Source organism: Nomascus leucogenys, chromosome 25 (genome assembly GCF_006542625.1).
Source record: "Nomascus leucogenys isolate Asia chromosome 25, Asia_NLE_v1, whole genome shotgun sequence".
NCBI classification, from domain to species: domain Eukaryota; kingdom Metazoa; phylum Chordata; class Mammalia; order Primates; family Hylobatidae; genus Nomascus; species Nomascus leucogenys.
The window spans coordinates 455,433-471,035 of record NC_044405.1 but is presented as its reverse complement, the minus strand read 5'-3'; the positions used below and the strand labels follow the sequence as shown (position 1 = coordinate 471,035).

The following is a 15,603-nucleotide window of genomic DNA, read 5'->3' as shown; positions in this document are numbered from 1 at the left end:
TATATACTCACTTAAAGGAATGTAATACGGGTGTGTGCATATGCTTATAATAGCACCTAAGTCATATGTTTGTTGGGAGCATTCAATAAGATTAGAGTGAAAATTTTAGGAAAAATCCAACACTGAGTATGGATACAATCAACATTAGCTATTATCATCCAGTTACCCTTCTTTCCAATTCACCCTCTACCTTGTCATCACTTTTCTGTAATTATGTCATCATCTTGCATGAAAACCTTGGATATCCACAGCTCCCTCTTTTTATCACTCATGAGCAACAGCAAAAACAACAAATTATTTAGTATAAATCTAAGATGCTTATATTCTGGCATTAACTCATCTCTTCACCCACTCTCCCAAAGTTGCCTTCAAGTGACTGTGGTTTGCCAAGCAGACTAACCTGGTCTTTCATACCGGGAAGAGGCTATTCACTGTGCTTGGGAGACCACATCCTTCTGTTTTAACTTAAGGGCTACTCACACTGAAATGTCCTCTGAAGGCAACTTTCCATCAGGTGTCCCAAGTGAAGTGATTCATTCCCTCCCTTCCTGTCTTGCTGCGCTTTGTGTGTTCATCCCATTGCTAGAATTGGCAATATTTATCTCAGTCTCTCTTGCTAGCCTATGAGCCCCTACCTAGTTAATCCTTGTGTTCCCGACACCCAGCATCTAATGCTAGATGATTCATAAATATCGATAAAGACAACTGATTAGTATTATTGGCAGAGGTCCACCAGACTGCAAATCCCTTGAAGGCAGAGTGGTAGAGCTCTCACTCACTATTGTGTACCCCATAGCAGAATAAGGGCATATAAAATATTAATAAATGTGGTCAAATGAAGAATGCCAAAAGAAAAGATGAATACAAGTAGGGGAAAAGTGTACAGTCATTGCCTTTATTGTCTCTTAAGCACCTGTAAACAGATTTCCTTTTGAAATATTCAATTACATGTGTAAAGTTCAAATGCAGATTGGGATAAATTTAACCATAAAAATAAGACATTATAAATGGCAATAGCATTCAATGCCTATATTAAATCTATACTTCTTAGTTTGGATTTGTTTCCCTTTTTAAGATTTTTATAGTTACAAAATATCAGATATTTCATATTTTTAGAGACTGGGTTTATCAGCATCTTGTTCAACATGTATTAACAAGTTTGAAGAAGAATTCACATTTCTGCCTTTTAGCTATGGAATAATTTTGCTTAGAGATGGTGAAGATGCAAGAAGAAATCCAAGGGTTGGAAAAAATAAACCTATTTGAAACTATTGAGAATATACATCCTGTAAAGTTATAGATTATAAATGAAGTAATTCTAGTTACAAGGTAAATTCTGGCTCATCCCAGATTTTATATATTTCTATGTTCTACAATTTTGTTATATATTTCTTGTATTAATTTCTATAATGGGCTTATTAGATAACATGAGGGCAGGTGTAAAAATGTCTAACAATGGTATGCTCACTCTCTTTTCAGCGATTCAAAGCATTCAGTAAGGATTATTTATTCATCTTTATAGCACACGTGAATTGTAGGCAGAGGCTACTTTTGCATTCATGTTTAATTAATGGAGATTTTAGTCAGGGGTTGGAGATAATTTCTCGGGGTTCATACTTCAGCTCATGATATATATATTTTTTAAATCCAAAACACTGAGCAGAGTAATGACTATTTACTAACACAATGAAAATGGAGTAGAACAAAGAAAGATGATTGGGAAACAAGTTCCACTTAAGCAGGAATGAGCAAACGTGGAGAAGTCACGTTCATAACAGTATTGTTATCAGAGCTTCTTTAGAACCTGGACTCCGGTGCCACTGCTGGAGACTGGTGCACTTTTGCTCCTGTTTTAGCCTTGACTTTGCGCACCAGAGATACAGGAATAAACAAAACTATTAGTCACTCTTTAGAAAGTGAACTGCATTGTGTCAGCCACCAAAACAAAAGTTTGATGATCTAATTAATGGGCTTTTATTCCCCCACGTGGATACTAACAACAGAATTTCCGACTGATTTTTAATCTGTTTTCCAAACAGTCAATTATAAATGATTACTTGTCCTTAATACTGCCATCTCTTACATAGGAATTACAATAATAATTTTTAAAAATTATAGTTGTATACCTCTTCTTCGAGACTTCAAGAAAAAGGCCATAAACATTTTATTAGCACAGCTGAATGGGATTATATTTCTTCACATGATAAATTACAGTTTCCTTACTCTTTCTCCAATCTCAGTTTGATCTCCCTTTGGCAACTGCTCCAAATCTGGAAGGAGAGCACAGGCTTCCAATACTTGCTCATAAAACTCTTTCTTCATGATGGAGCCAAAGAGAATGTTTTCTTGCAAAATGCAATTCTGAATCCAGGCCTGCTGAGAAACATAAGCCACAGAGCCCTAAAAAAGAAAGAGGTTAAAAAAAAATTCTTAACTAGAGAAAAGGAGAAGTTGCATGCTCCACAGTAAAGGAACATATTTAGTTCATGGTTTTGCCTTCTTTAGCTTTAAAATAAAAATAAAAAATTTAATATAGATAAATAGAATTATATAGATCATGGCACCATATTTTATATGTTTTATTGGAATTTCCTCCAAATGAGTTACTTTGTGCTTCTTATTTACTTTCACTGTAGCTTCTATCTAAGTTATCTGTCTCTAGTGGTATTCTCTGGAAGCAGATGCAGAGTGTGGTAGTTTGCTAGAGCTGCAATAACAACATACCATGGACTGGGTGGCTTCAACAGTGGAAATTTATTCTCACAGTTCTGGAGGCTAGAAGTCTGAAATCAGGTGTTAGCAAGGTTGATTTCTACTGAGGCCACTCTCTTCAGCTTGTTGATGATTGTAATTTTCTTGTGTTTCACATGATATCTCTCTCTCTCCCTCTGTGTGTGTGTGTGTGTGTGTGCTAATTCCTCTTATAAGGACACCAGTGATATTGAATTAGAATCCACCTTAATGAGCTTATTTTAACTTAACTAGCTCTTTTAAAGACTTTGTGTCCAAATACAGTCACATTCTGAGGTATTGGGAATTCGAACTTCAACATATGAATTTTGGGGGAACACAATTCAGTCTATAACACTGAATCTGATTTTGGGGCCCAAGTTATTTATTTGGGATCAACCCCTGTGGAAGGAAAGGAGGAGGGAAGATTAGGCAGAGGGAGAAGCCACAGATGCAGATGTGATGCAGAACCAAGAAAGCCTTGGCCAATCCTCCTGAGTGCCATGGAAGAGAATTGGTCAACACAGCTGTTCCAAGTCAGGCAGAGCAAAAGTGGGACCCTGGGACAGGCCACTATCTGAAGTCCAGGCCAACCTTGAAGGAGATGATTTCCTGTTCATACTCCTACAGCTGTGACTTGTAGAAGTCCTAACTAGTAGGAGGATCTGGGTGTCAAATCTCCGTGTGTTATACATTAACCACTGCTCCCAAATTTATTTTTTATGATTTTATACCTTGAAATGATTTTTAAATATGACAGTCTGCTGCATAAAATATCTTCTCAACTAACCCTTCTTTTCTAGAAAAAGAACCCAAATATTTGCACTAGTGGGCTACCTTTCAATCTGCCCCATGGACTTAATCCAAACATTGATTTAGTATTTTAAGTACTCAACGCTCTATAACAATACCAGACACTTAAAGTACTTTCTGATATACACACATGTGCAGCCATTATCAGCCTTTTGATTTCTACCTACTACTTCAAAGGTCAAAGATTAACTTATAATTCTTCTTTGTTGAGTATGTAAGACACAGAATGGCTTTTGATCAAAAACAATATAATTCTGATCTGACCTGATCTTGAACACAAAAGGAATTGTTCTCAAATTGCCTTGTGAAGTGAATAATCTAAACTTTGCTTTGAATTGCATATAAAATCAGCATGTGACTAATAGATATTTTGAATATTTGCTATGTATTAAGAAAGTTGAGCAGTGCAGAGGATAAAAAACAAAGAAGAAGAGACTGGAGAACATGAGAAAACAGAAACTAAATACTACATTAAGAGGTATGGCCTTTTATTGGTATTAAAACAGTTGAAAACGAGTTGATCAGTTTTCATAGATATGTAAATGTTCTCTTTTATTATTTCCTTTCACATACAAATGAAAACATTTTGTTTCATTCTTAATAAAGAAACTACAATAGAAATTTTGTGAATTCAAAAATGGTCTCCAAATCTCTGATGTTTCTACCACAGAACACTGAATACTGAATACTTTTCATGAGCGGTGCCTGGTGTGAGCTTTTGATACTGAGAAGAGTAGGGAATCTACAGAGAAAGTTTAGCGATGATAGGCAGTCTTAGAGTTTGAACATTGTGGATTAAAATATGCCTCAAAAAAGTAATCACCTGAAAAACCGAAAAATAGAAGGTACACACAAAAGCACTTTGAAAATGCTGCTATATTAATTTTACTTAATAGAGATAATCAGGATGATACAAATTCTGAATAAAAAATATTTGGGGAAATAAATTCAGAGTGTGATACTTCAAATCCTGCCATTGATCCAGGCCAAAATCTTCCTGAAGGCCAATGACCAGTTATAAAAACAGATAATATCTTTTTACTTGGGCATCTGTAATTTAATGTAAACAAAGAATATCCTCTCTGTTTTACCACTAATAATGGCATTATTACAGTTTCTTTCATCACTATGAACACCTTCTTGATTAAAAACATTCAAAGATATCAGAAATAACCTTTAAATCTTATTATGAGAGCCTCAACAATCGTAATAAAGATGATGATCATCCATACATATTCATGGAGAGGAGCTAGGCTAGGTCTTTGCACATTATCCTATGCAATTCCCACCCCAGCCTTTTCAGCTTATTACTATTATTAATGAATTAGGTGAAATCTAGAATTGACATTCGTTTTATCTTTATCAATTTCTAATGATTTTTCAAGATCAAATAAAGGGCGACCTCCTCTCGTATTCTTTTTCGAACTCTTTGAAGCAGAATTTGTTGTTTTTTATGCTTTAATTCATTTTTTATATCTGATTTAGACCTTTTTATAATTGATTATGGTATTTCCCTCACTAGACTATGACCTTTGAAAGAAGAGGGGCATATCTTATTCACGTTTACTTCTCTGGCAGAAAGTGCCAGGCACATAGCATGGGCTCAGTAATTGCTTAGTGAAAATAGCTGAAAAAACTAAATAAAAATAAAATTAATAGGACACTCATTATGTTTGTAATGTACACCCAAGTAAAAGTTACAGCTATCTTAAACCGCAGAGAAATGGCTAATTGCAATTGCTACAAACAGCATAGTGCTACAAAGATAGTATATTTAAGGTTTAAAAATAGTGGTGTTCATTAAGTGCAATCTTATTAGAAAATGTCATAGGAATCATATTTGGCCCTAGACTAGGTAACAGTCATGCCGAGATAAAAAAGAATAACAAAAAATTAGCCACCAAAGGACTGGAATCAGCAAAGATATAAGGGTGTAAAGAAATATGTGAGGAAAAATAAAAGGAGTTAGAACTGATTTTTCCCAGAGAGGAAAGAAAAAATAAGAGAGTGAAGAGATACTGATCTCAGGATATATAGAGCTTATTCATCTTGTCACAGGTAAGAAGAAAAGATTGGGCTACTTGGTATTTTACCTAAGAGTTGATTACATCTAAGGAAAAATTCATTGGGTAGTCTACTGTTTCAAAAAGAGAAAGCTGATTAAGAACTTGTTCAATTCTTTTTTTTTTTTTTTTTTTTTTTTTTGAGATGGAGTCTTGCTCTGTCGCCCAGGCTGGAGTGCAGTGGCACGATCTCGGCTCACTGCAAGCTCCACCTCCCGGGTTCAAACCATTCTCCTGCCTCAGCCTCCCGAGTAGCTGGGACTACAGGCGACCACCACCACGCCCGGCTAATATTTTGTATTTTTAGTAGAGACGGGGTTTCACCGTGTTAGCCAGGATGGTCTCGATCTCCTGACCTCGTGATCTACCCGCCTCGGCCTCCCAAAGTGCTGGGATTATAGGCGTGAGCCACCGCGCTGGGCGAACTTGTTCAATTCTTATTCTTATTGACCCTTAAGAATAGAACAATTAGTCAAGAGTAGACCTCTTCGTGGTCCTAATGCTGAATCTTAAATGTAAGTTATTAATAACTATTTTTCTGAAGTTTCTTTTTGGTCAAAGATCCTACTCGAGATTGGCTACAAGACTTCTTAGAAATGAAATGGCTGTAATTACTTAGGGAACCTTGCTGACTAATACATAGAAACCTAATCAAATTACAATATAAATCACAGTCGTTTCTCTATAATTGGTTGCAATTCAGTTAATATCATCAGACAATTAACATAAGCATTTATAAATGATTTGCTGAAGAATTTGGAGAACAGAATTCTGTTATTAATCCACCCATCGTTAATCAATTTCTATGGAAATTGAAATGTTTGTTATAAACTAGAAATGCCCATTAAATGCTTGCATTTTCAATTCAACTTGATAAATTCTTATCAACACTAATGACAAGTTGGCTATAGCTTTGTTACCTTAGGAGATGTTGAAAGAATGTATTTTTTATTTTACCTTTCTTTGAACTACTCCGGTAAGTTTCTCCATTTCCCCCAGAATGGCAGAAAGCACGGATGATTTTCCAGACCCAACTTGCCCTACAACAGCCACTAAAGCTCCTTCTGGAATCTTTATGTTCAAGCTGCATGAGAAGAAAGGGAGACAACATAGGGAATTCTTTTTATGGTTGTTTTTAAAATATATTCCTAGATAAGTCACTGTATGCAGCACTTAGCATCATCCCTGAAATTGTTGCTTTTCACTTTTTCTACAAACACCTACCCTTCCAAAATGCAAACAAATGAACACTAAAGTGCTGCAGACAGAAGAAATAATAGAAAAAAGGACAGCTAAATCACTATGAAAATGAAAGGTAAAATGAGAGGTTAACAGGCTTATTAATTTCAGTATATTAATCTTATTAAAAACTCTAAGAAATAAAAATATGGAGCATTTTAGAACCCAATATTAACATTAAAAAAAATTCTCCAAACCACAACTTACTCTTTTAGAACTGGCATTCCTGTTTTATCCCAGGAGAAAGAAGCATCTGTAAACCCAATAGCATGATCTAAGGAAGAAAAGAAATACACAGTGATGCATTTTAGAACCAATTACCTTCAACCCAGAAGTCAAATAAGTAATGAATGAAAAGAGGAAGTGCTGACCTCCTATATAGTTTGTTTCAATACTTTGAAGAGGAAGCTCCTCAGTGTTGAGAAAGTCTCCCAGACGGCTCAGGGATATCTTTGTCTATCAAAATAAGCACAGATGGAATTTATCTGGGGTTCAAGTAGAACTTAAAGTAAAAAATGTTTATTATGTTTTACAGCCGGAGTAGAATTTTTACGCAAATTAAAGATATTGAGATAAACATAGCAAGCATAGTTTGAATTGATTTAATGTTATAAATACATTCATTCCTAAAGACAAAGGGCAGTTTCGAGAATCAAAGATCAAAACTAATGTCATCTGTGCAGAAAGGTATGAGAAAAAGAAATGGAAATCCTATTTATTATTCTAGAAAAGCCGTAATAACTCTTAATAATTATAGAAAGATTGATTTTTTTCCCAACTTCTTTGAGGTATAATTGAGAAAAATTATACATATTTAAGGTATACAACATTTTTTTATATACATGCGCATTTTGAAATGATTACCACAATCAAGCTAATTAGATTATGTATCACCTCCCGTAGACACCTTTATTTTCCTGTATATACGAATACCTAACATCTACTCTCTTAGCAATTTTCAAGTATGCAATACACTATCATTAACCATAGTCACCATGCTGTACGTTAGATCTCCAGAGTATGTTCATCTTAGAACTGGAAGTTTGTAATCTTTGATCAACATCTCATTCACCCCACCCCACCCCAATGTCACCCTTGAGCCCTAATAAGCACTTTTCTTCACTCTGCTTCTGTAAGTTAGACTTTTTTAGATTTCACATATAAGTGGGATAATAGAGTATTTGTCTCTTTGTGCCTAGTTTATTTCACTTAGTATAATATTCTGCCACGTTGAATAATATTATATTGTTTGTGTATTTTCTTTATCAATTTTTCTGCCAATGGCCACTTAGGTTGTTTCTATATCTTGGCTCCTGATAATGCTGTAATGAACATGGGAGTGCATATATCTTTTCAACAGAGTAATTTTATTTCCCTTGGATATTTTCTCATAAGTGGGATTTCTATCCCATGTGGTAGTTCTATTTTGAATTTTTTGAGGAACTTCCATACTGTTTTCCATAACGGATGTACCAATTTATGTTCCCACCAATAGTACACAAGGGTTCCCTTCTCTTGACATCCTTGCCAACATTTGTTATTCTCTGACTTTTTGATAATAGCCATCCTAACAGGTGTAGGGTGATATTTTCTTGTGATATAGAAAAATAAGGTTTTAAAAGCAACTTTAAGATTGGTGAGTGAATTCTGCTACTGATAGTAAACAAAACTATAATGTTGATAAAATAACATTCAATTATAGTAAAATAGGAAATAGTAATATAGTAAAATAGCTATAAAATGTTTAGCTACATTAGGATAAATAAAATTACATTATTTTCTGAAAACTGACTTACATACAATTTCTAGTACATTTTTATTTACTTTGTGCTAGGGGACTTGTATCGTTAACACATAAGATGTAATTGGGCTGTGGTTTTGTTTACCAAGTGTGTCAAATCAGAACATACAGTCAGCTTTTTCTTTTTTTTCCATTTTGGAAAAATGGTCTCCTTAAATGAAGGTAGCAGAGTACTGCTAGCAATTGGAAAAGGCTTTGATATCGGACCTTTAGCTAGATTCTAATTTCAAAACTAGACCAAAACTGTTACTCTAAGAACTGCCATTTTCTTTATGAGAAGCGTGCTATGAAATCAAATGCTAAAAGCATCACATCAGCGGTTCTTCTATGCCCTCTGTTGGTTATTTTAAGAAAAATAACATGAAAAAGATGTGATGTAACAAAATAGCTTAATTGGTTTTTACTATTCAATTATGTTACTCCTTATTCAAATAATATTTTTTTAAAGAGTAAAGTTCTTAGATTAAAGGATGATTCCAATAAGCAAATATTCACTTTGTTTATGAATCCAGACTTGAGGAAAATAATTGAATGGAGGATGGCCAAACCTGACATCCAAAAAATGTAACCATAAATCTCAGGGCAAAAGGATCAAGGAACTTTTCTGGGTTTCTTGTGGCTTTAGCATTCATCTACTCATTGTATCTAGCATCTAAACAGCCTCCGGGAACTGGAGATTACAACTAAAATCAGGCTGACCCAGACATCTCATACACGTGGCTTGTTGGCTGACTCATATTATCAATGTGCTTTTCTCCCTGCTTATCCATTCAGTATAGATGAAATGCTGCTAAACCCTGGGAAAACATTCGATCTAGTTTCATACAAAGCACCTAATTATAACTTTTCCGCTGGAAGCAGGAAATGAATCCTGTGATGGCATAGTGGCTAACACCAGCTTTAAAAATGCTAAGTAGAGAATCTAGCACTTAACAAGAAAACAAAATGACATACTGAAATATTTAAAAGTCACTTTGATGGAAAAAAAGCACAAGCAAGGAAGACATGCTTTTTTAATTCTATAATGTTCTCTATTATTCATTAATTCAGGAAAACTAATTTTGAATGCAGTGTTAAACAACTACATAAAGTGAAATAAAATAAAATTAGAAAGACAAAGAAATAAAATGTCACAAACCATAGATTCCAGTATAGGGATAATTCCTAGTTTAAGGTATTCTGTATGTACCTGGACCACAGATGAGATCACGGTTGGCAACTCAAACAGAGGAATCCTTAAAATATTAAACAAAGACATCGATGTGAACACTTTAGTGGCTGTTAAAATGTTTCCTTCATCCAGTAAGAAATAGACACACAAGGTTGCCAGGGACACCTAAAAAGTAGAGATGTGTTATTTTCTTCAAATTTCTGCTGATAACAACATTATTAGTTACAGTCCCCAAAATTAGAAAATAAAATCTCAATAATTGTGTTTGTTTCCTGAAATTTAGTACTCTTGCTGAAGAATATAAAATATATTTTAGTACGGGTCATAAACTCATGTATCTTGGACAATGACATCCTTGAGACCATGTGGTCCAGCGCTTTTCTTGTAAGACATGTTATATTCTTACACAGTTACTATTCCCATTTACATTGTAAACCAGTTCATCATTTCTTTAAAATTCAGAAGCTTTATGTAAACTTATTTTCCAGTTGCATACATTCTGACTTATATATAATAATTATTCTTAGGCCAGGCGTGGTGGCTCACGCTTGTAATCCCAGCACTTTGGGAGGCCAAGGCGGGCGGATCACGAGGTCAGGAGATCGAGACCACGGTGAAACCCCGTCTCTACTAAAAATACAAAAAAATTAGCCGGGCGTGGTGGCGGGCGCCTGTAGTCCCAGCTACTCGGAGAGGCTGAGGCAGGAGAATGGCGTGAACCCGGGAGGCGGAGCTTGCAGTGAGCCGAGATTGCGCCACTGCACTCCAGCCTGGGCGACAGAGCGAGACTCCGTCTCAAAAAAAAAAAATAATAATAATAATAATTATTCTTTCTTTGTGTCATAAGATTAACAGGAAGATATGAATAAATCATGGCTAAGATTTTTATTTGTTCTTATAAGTTTCATTTAGAAAAGGCAGGAAAAATTCATTCATTCATGAGAAGGGACTTACTATCATGTATATAGCCCTGGCTTAAGCAAATACATCTTGGATGGTTTTACCAACATATTCCAAATGTAAATATTGTATTCACTTCCATAATACTCACATGTTTGTTGAAACACAAAAAAATTAACTATCAACACAGAGTGGCAACTTTGATTAAAATTGATGCTCCGGTTATATGTGGCTTGCTTTTCCTTTGGCTTTTGTCCATGGCTTCATATCCCAAGGCAATTTATACTCTAGTTAAAATAGCATGGGATTCCCAACGTTTACATGGTGTAGTAGAAAGAGAATAATGTCACTTCATGTCAATTCGCCTCTAAATACTAATTTTATAGCTTTGAGGATGTTTCCAACTACTCTGGACTTCCATTTCGTCTTGTGAAATGAGAAAAATAATGCCTTATTATTGTGAGATTGAAATAAGGCAATGTATGTAACTTTCCTGATACTCAGTAACAACTCAATAAATGCTGCTTCTGTTCTCATCTCCATATAATATGCCCTTTGAGTCTGCTTAAAAGGAATCAGTCACACATATCAAGCTTTAAAATTGGAATGAAACTCTGAAATGTAGATAATATTTTTAGGAGATATAGACATATATGAAATCTCTGAGAAATTTACAGAGAAGTAAATCTTATTGTATCTAAAAAATACAGACCAATGAAAACACATACAGTATTTTATACAGTATTTTCCCTTTCTTTGTAACTTTCGTTCTCTAATCCACATGTTAATGAATGTATTTCTTTACAATTTTAATTCAGATACATAATATTTAACTTTATACATCTTAATTCCAAGTAATTTGGAGGTAAATCTGTAAATCAGATTTGAAAATCAGAACAGGAAATATGACATACACTCACCAAAAATGGAATGCACGTTAATGTCAACATGGAAAATACAGTAAGATACCTAGCTGATTTTTGAAATTCCAATTCCTGATCTCGAATTTTGATAATCTTATTTTTATAGGAGGGTTCCCATGCATAAAGTTTGAGGATCTGTAAATGAGTCACACGATAATGATCTGACAATCTATATCATAGAAGAAAAAAATGCACACACACAAACAACACACACACACACAATTGTGAAAACAAAAAAATGATGGTACAACCATAAAGAAAACTAAATTGCTTCCACTTTGACTGAAGCAGAATATTTTCTTAAATTGCGGTATTTTGGGGGTGGGAGCGGAGCAGAAGAAGGGAATAACCATTCCCCAGCCTTATGTCTCCACCACTCCCAATAGCTTATTTCTGAGCCAGACTCCGGCAACATCCCAGCTGTAAGGCACGAACTCCATAGAACTCCATAGACAGTTTCCATCTAGCTCAGTTCTGTCACTCTTCCTGCTGACCCAACTCTCACTTCTGTCTATTACCTTTTTCTTTATAGCTAAACTCTTCTCCCTGCCTTTCCAGTTTCTTCACGACAGATGTTTTGGTACTTCAAGCCATTCTCTGAAAGCTGATTAGTGTTTTGAGACTGTAAATTATTTTCTGAGACAGAAAATGTGGGGAAATAGGATCCTACACTGGCTTATTGCAAACACTTTAGAGTGAATTGACCTACATTCAAACTCCAGCTCTATGCGATGCTTATTTTTTTTTATTTTTTATTTTTTCGAGGTGGAGCTTTGCTCTTGTTTCCCAGGCTGGAGAGCAATGGCATGATCTCAGCTCACTGCAACCTCCACCTCCCTGGTTCAAGCGATTCTCCTACCTCAGCCTCCCAAGTAGCTGGGATTACAGGCATGAGCCACCACGCCTAGCTATTTTTGTATTTTTAGTAGAGACGGGGTTTCTCCATGTTGGCCAGGCTGGTCTCAAACTCCCGACCTCAGGTGATCTGCATGCCTTGGCCTCTTTAAGTGCTGGGATTACAGGCATGAGCCACTGCACCCGGCCGCAATGCTTAATTTCATGTGACTGCTTCACTGGCTATGGGGCCCAGTTGTTTGTTCAAACAGGAGTCAAGATGTTTCTGTGAAGGTATTTCTTAGATGCTGTTAGCATTTCAGTCAGTTAAACTCTGAGTTGGACAGATTACCCTCTGTTATATGAGTGGGCCTTATCAAATCAGTTGACAGTCTTAAGAGAAAGGCTAAGTTTCCTCAGTGGGGAAGGAATTCTGCTTCCAGACTGCCTTCAGATTCAAGATTGCAGCATCAAGTTCTGCTAGAATTTTCTGTTTGCCCACCTGTTCTACAGATATTACACTTGCCTGCCCCCACAATCAGATGAGCCAGTTTCTTAAATCTCTCTTCATATTTCTGTATATCTATGTCTCTCTATATGAAATCTATTGATTCTCTTTCTGTGGAGAACTGTAATACGCTCTCACTGGTTCTGTAAATTTAGACCTGACCCTTAACTGCTCAGTGTCTTTGCTTCCTAGTTAATAAAATGGAAATGGGGAACCTTCTTCTTGAGGTTTATAAGAATTCCATGAGGAAACACATATAAAGTAATAAGCACAGCACTTGATGCATAGAAAATATTTAATGAATGGTAGCAATTATAAGTATTGTCAGAGAGAGGCTTTATAACACCTGTTATCAGACCCCAAGGATACTGACTGCTTTCACTTTTAAGCTATCCCAGCTTTTCTAGAGAAAAATAATTTGCAACATACTATTTATAGAACAGCATTTATGTGATCATTTGTATCCCACATAAAATAACCTAAATGACACCTTATCACTTCCCTTACATAAATCTGCCTTTACACTGATGGATGTATTATTACCACTCTTGCCTGCTTCATCTCATCTTTTCAACATAACACCTTAAAATAAGTAATATGTTGTGACTTCTGGGATATTTGTGTTTACTTGTGTGAGAAACAAAAAGAAAATGGCTGCATTTTATTTGGCTTTGCATTTAAATGTTATTTTAGTGATAAGAATTCCTACAATATCTGAAATCTGAAATTTTCTGCCAACAATTATTATCTATCATCACTCTGAGATACTGAGAACACCACAGACTTCATTTGTATTCATTGACTCAAAATAGGTCGAAGGCATATCCCTTTCATATTACCTTAATTCCATGTAGGATTTCTTTGAGTAGTTTTATCTGTTTATCTTTGTTCTTTCTTTGGCTTTTCTATTTAATGGAAAGAAAATAAAAGAATGTTTGACAAAATTGGTAATACTTTTACTGATATGTCCAGAGCTATTTAAAAAATGTGGTCTATTTTCTCTATTTTTATTTAAGATTTAATGGAGAAAAGCATCTTACAATATTTATACATTATTCTATTGACAATGTTGGAAGATAGTTATAAATAGGTAACTTGAACATAGCCAACAGGAGAACAGTAGAATAGTAGAAAATATAACATTTCTTTAAACACAATTTGTTTAAAATTGAATAATAAAATAACACCCACATCCTACTAAAATAGAACACATTTCTTGAAACTCCATTAACTGTTTATATACATACTTGTAACAGAAATGTCACAAGAATAAAAATAAGGCTCTCTATAAATTTTATTTGTTCTTTGGGAATTAGAATAATTAAAATGTATAGTTTCAAATACCCTTCCTTTTCTTTTTATAAATGTTAAGCAATTGTACTTTTATTCAAATATTTAACAATTATCATAATATTTTATACTTGTTTGGGTATCGTTTCTTAAGTGTTTTCTCCATTAACATTGGCACTTTATATGTCATAAGTATTTGTACATCTTACGAAGAATGCATTACAAGCTAATATCCGTCATATTCTGTGTGCGATTTAATACCAATAGTATTATGTGTGTGATTTAAAGGCATATTTTCTTTTCTTTTCTTTTTCTTTTTCTTTTTTTTTTTTTTTTTTTGAGACGGAGTTTTGCTCTTGTTGCCCAGGCTGGAGTGCAATTGCATGATCTCGGCTCACCGCAACCTCCGCCTCACAGGTTCAAGTGATTCTCTTGCCTCAGCCTCCCGAGTAGCTGAGATTACAAGCACGTGCCACCACGCCCGGCTAATCTTGTATTTTAGTAGAGACGGGGTTTCTCCGTGTTGGTCAGGCTGGTCTCAAACTCCCGACCTTAGGTGATCTGCCTCCCAAAGTGCTGGGATTACAGGTATGAGCCACCGCGCCTGGCCTAAAGTCATATTTTTTATTTAGTATATTTGGACATAATACTGAAATATCTTTGAAGGTTATAGGACTCTAGATTAAGATTCAAAAAATATTTTTCCATTCTTAATAATGTGCCTTTAAATAGCAGTTTTTAAAATCCAGAATATATTTTTTAAAACTAGTTAAAAGTATTGGTTATAAACATATCTTTTATTCTAAACACTAGCATGCTAAGTACCTTTACTTCATAAATATACCTATTTTCTAGTTTTTATGTTTAAAAATAAGTCATCTTTTACTTGAAAAATTAAGAAAAATATAAAATACTATACAATTTTTAGTCACTTGGGGTATTAAAGTAAGAAGTAAAAATCTATCCTCCTTCTGTCTAATTCTACTTTACAGGTAACTATTCTTTAAAGACTGATGCTTTATCTCTAGATTACTTCTATGCTTATGCAAATATATTTATAGCTATGTATCTTCATCTTTTTATCTCTCCATTACACACATGTGTATAGGTATATTCACATTTTAATAATGGATCAATGATATAGCTACATATTTGCATTATATACATGCATATATTTAATCTACTTTTTGCTTTAAAATATGATTGACACATTTCCATGTCAATATATATTGTTAATCTTTGATCCATTTAAAATTATAAAATGTTTTCATCAGCAATACATCCACCTCTGTTAATTTAACATATGAAAGCATCTATCCCATTGCGGAGTG

At 34.7% G+C, this 15,603-nt stretch overlaps 1 protein-coding gene across 1 annotated transcript in view; it reads right to left on the bottom strand.

The window, feature by feature from the left end:
• The window catches only part of LOC100607007 (multidrug resistance-associated protein 1-like), an 88,327-nt gene that overhangs the window by 48,056 nt on the left and 24,668 nt on the right, over positions 1-15,603 (bottom strand). The window contains exons 7-13 of the mRNA XM_030806201.1: positions 13,822-13,887; positions 11,638-11,775; positions 9,836-9,982; positions 7,217-7,301; positions 7,053-7,119; positions 6,564-6,690; positions 2,224-2,400 (exon numbers count right to left, since the gene is read on the bottom strand). Coding sequence (XP_030662061.1) covers positions 2,224-2,400; positions 6,564-6,690; positions 7,053-7,119; positions 7,217-7,301; positions 9,836-9,982; positions 11,638-11,775; positions 13,822-13,887 — 807 coding nt within the window. The remainder of the gene's footprint in view (positions 1-2,223; positions 2,401-6,563; positions 6,691-7,052; positions 7,120-7,216; positions 7,302-9,835; positions 9,983-11,637; positions 11,776-13,821; positions 13,888-15,603) is intronic.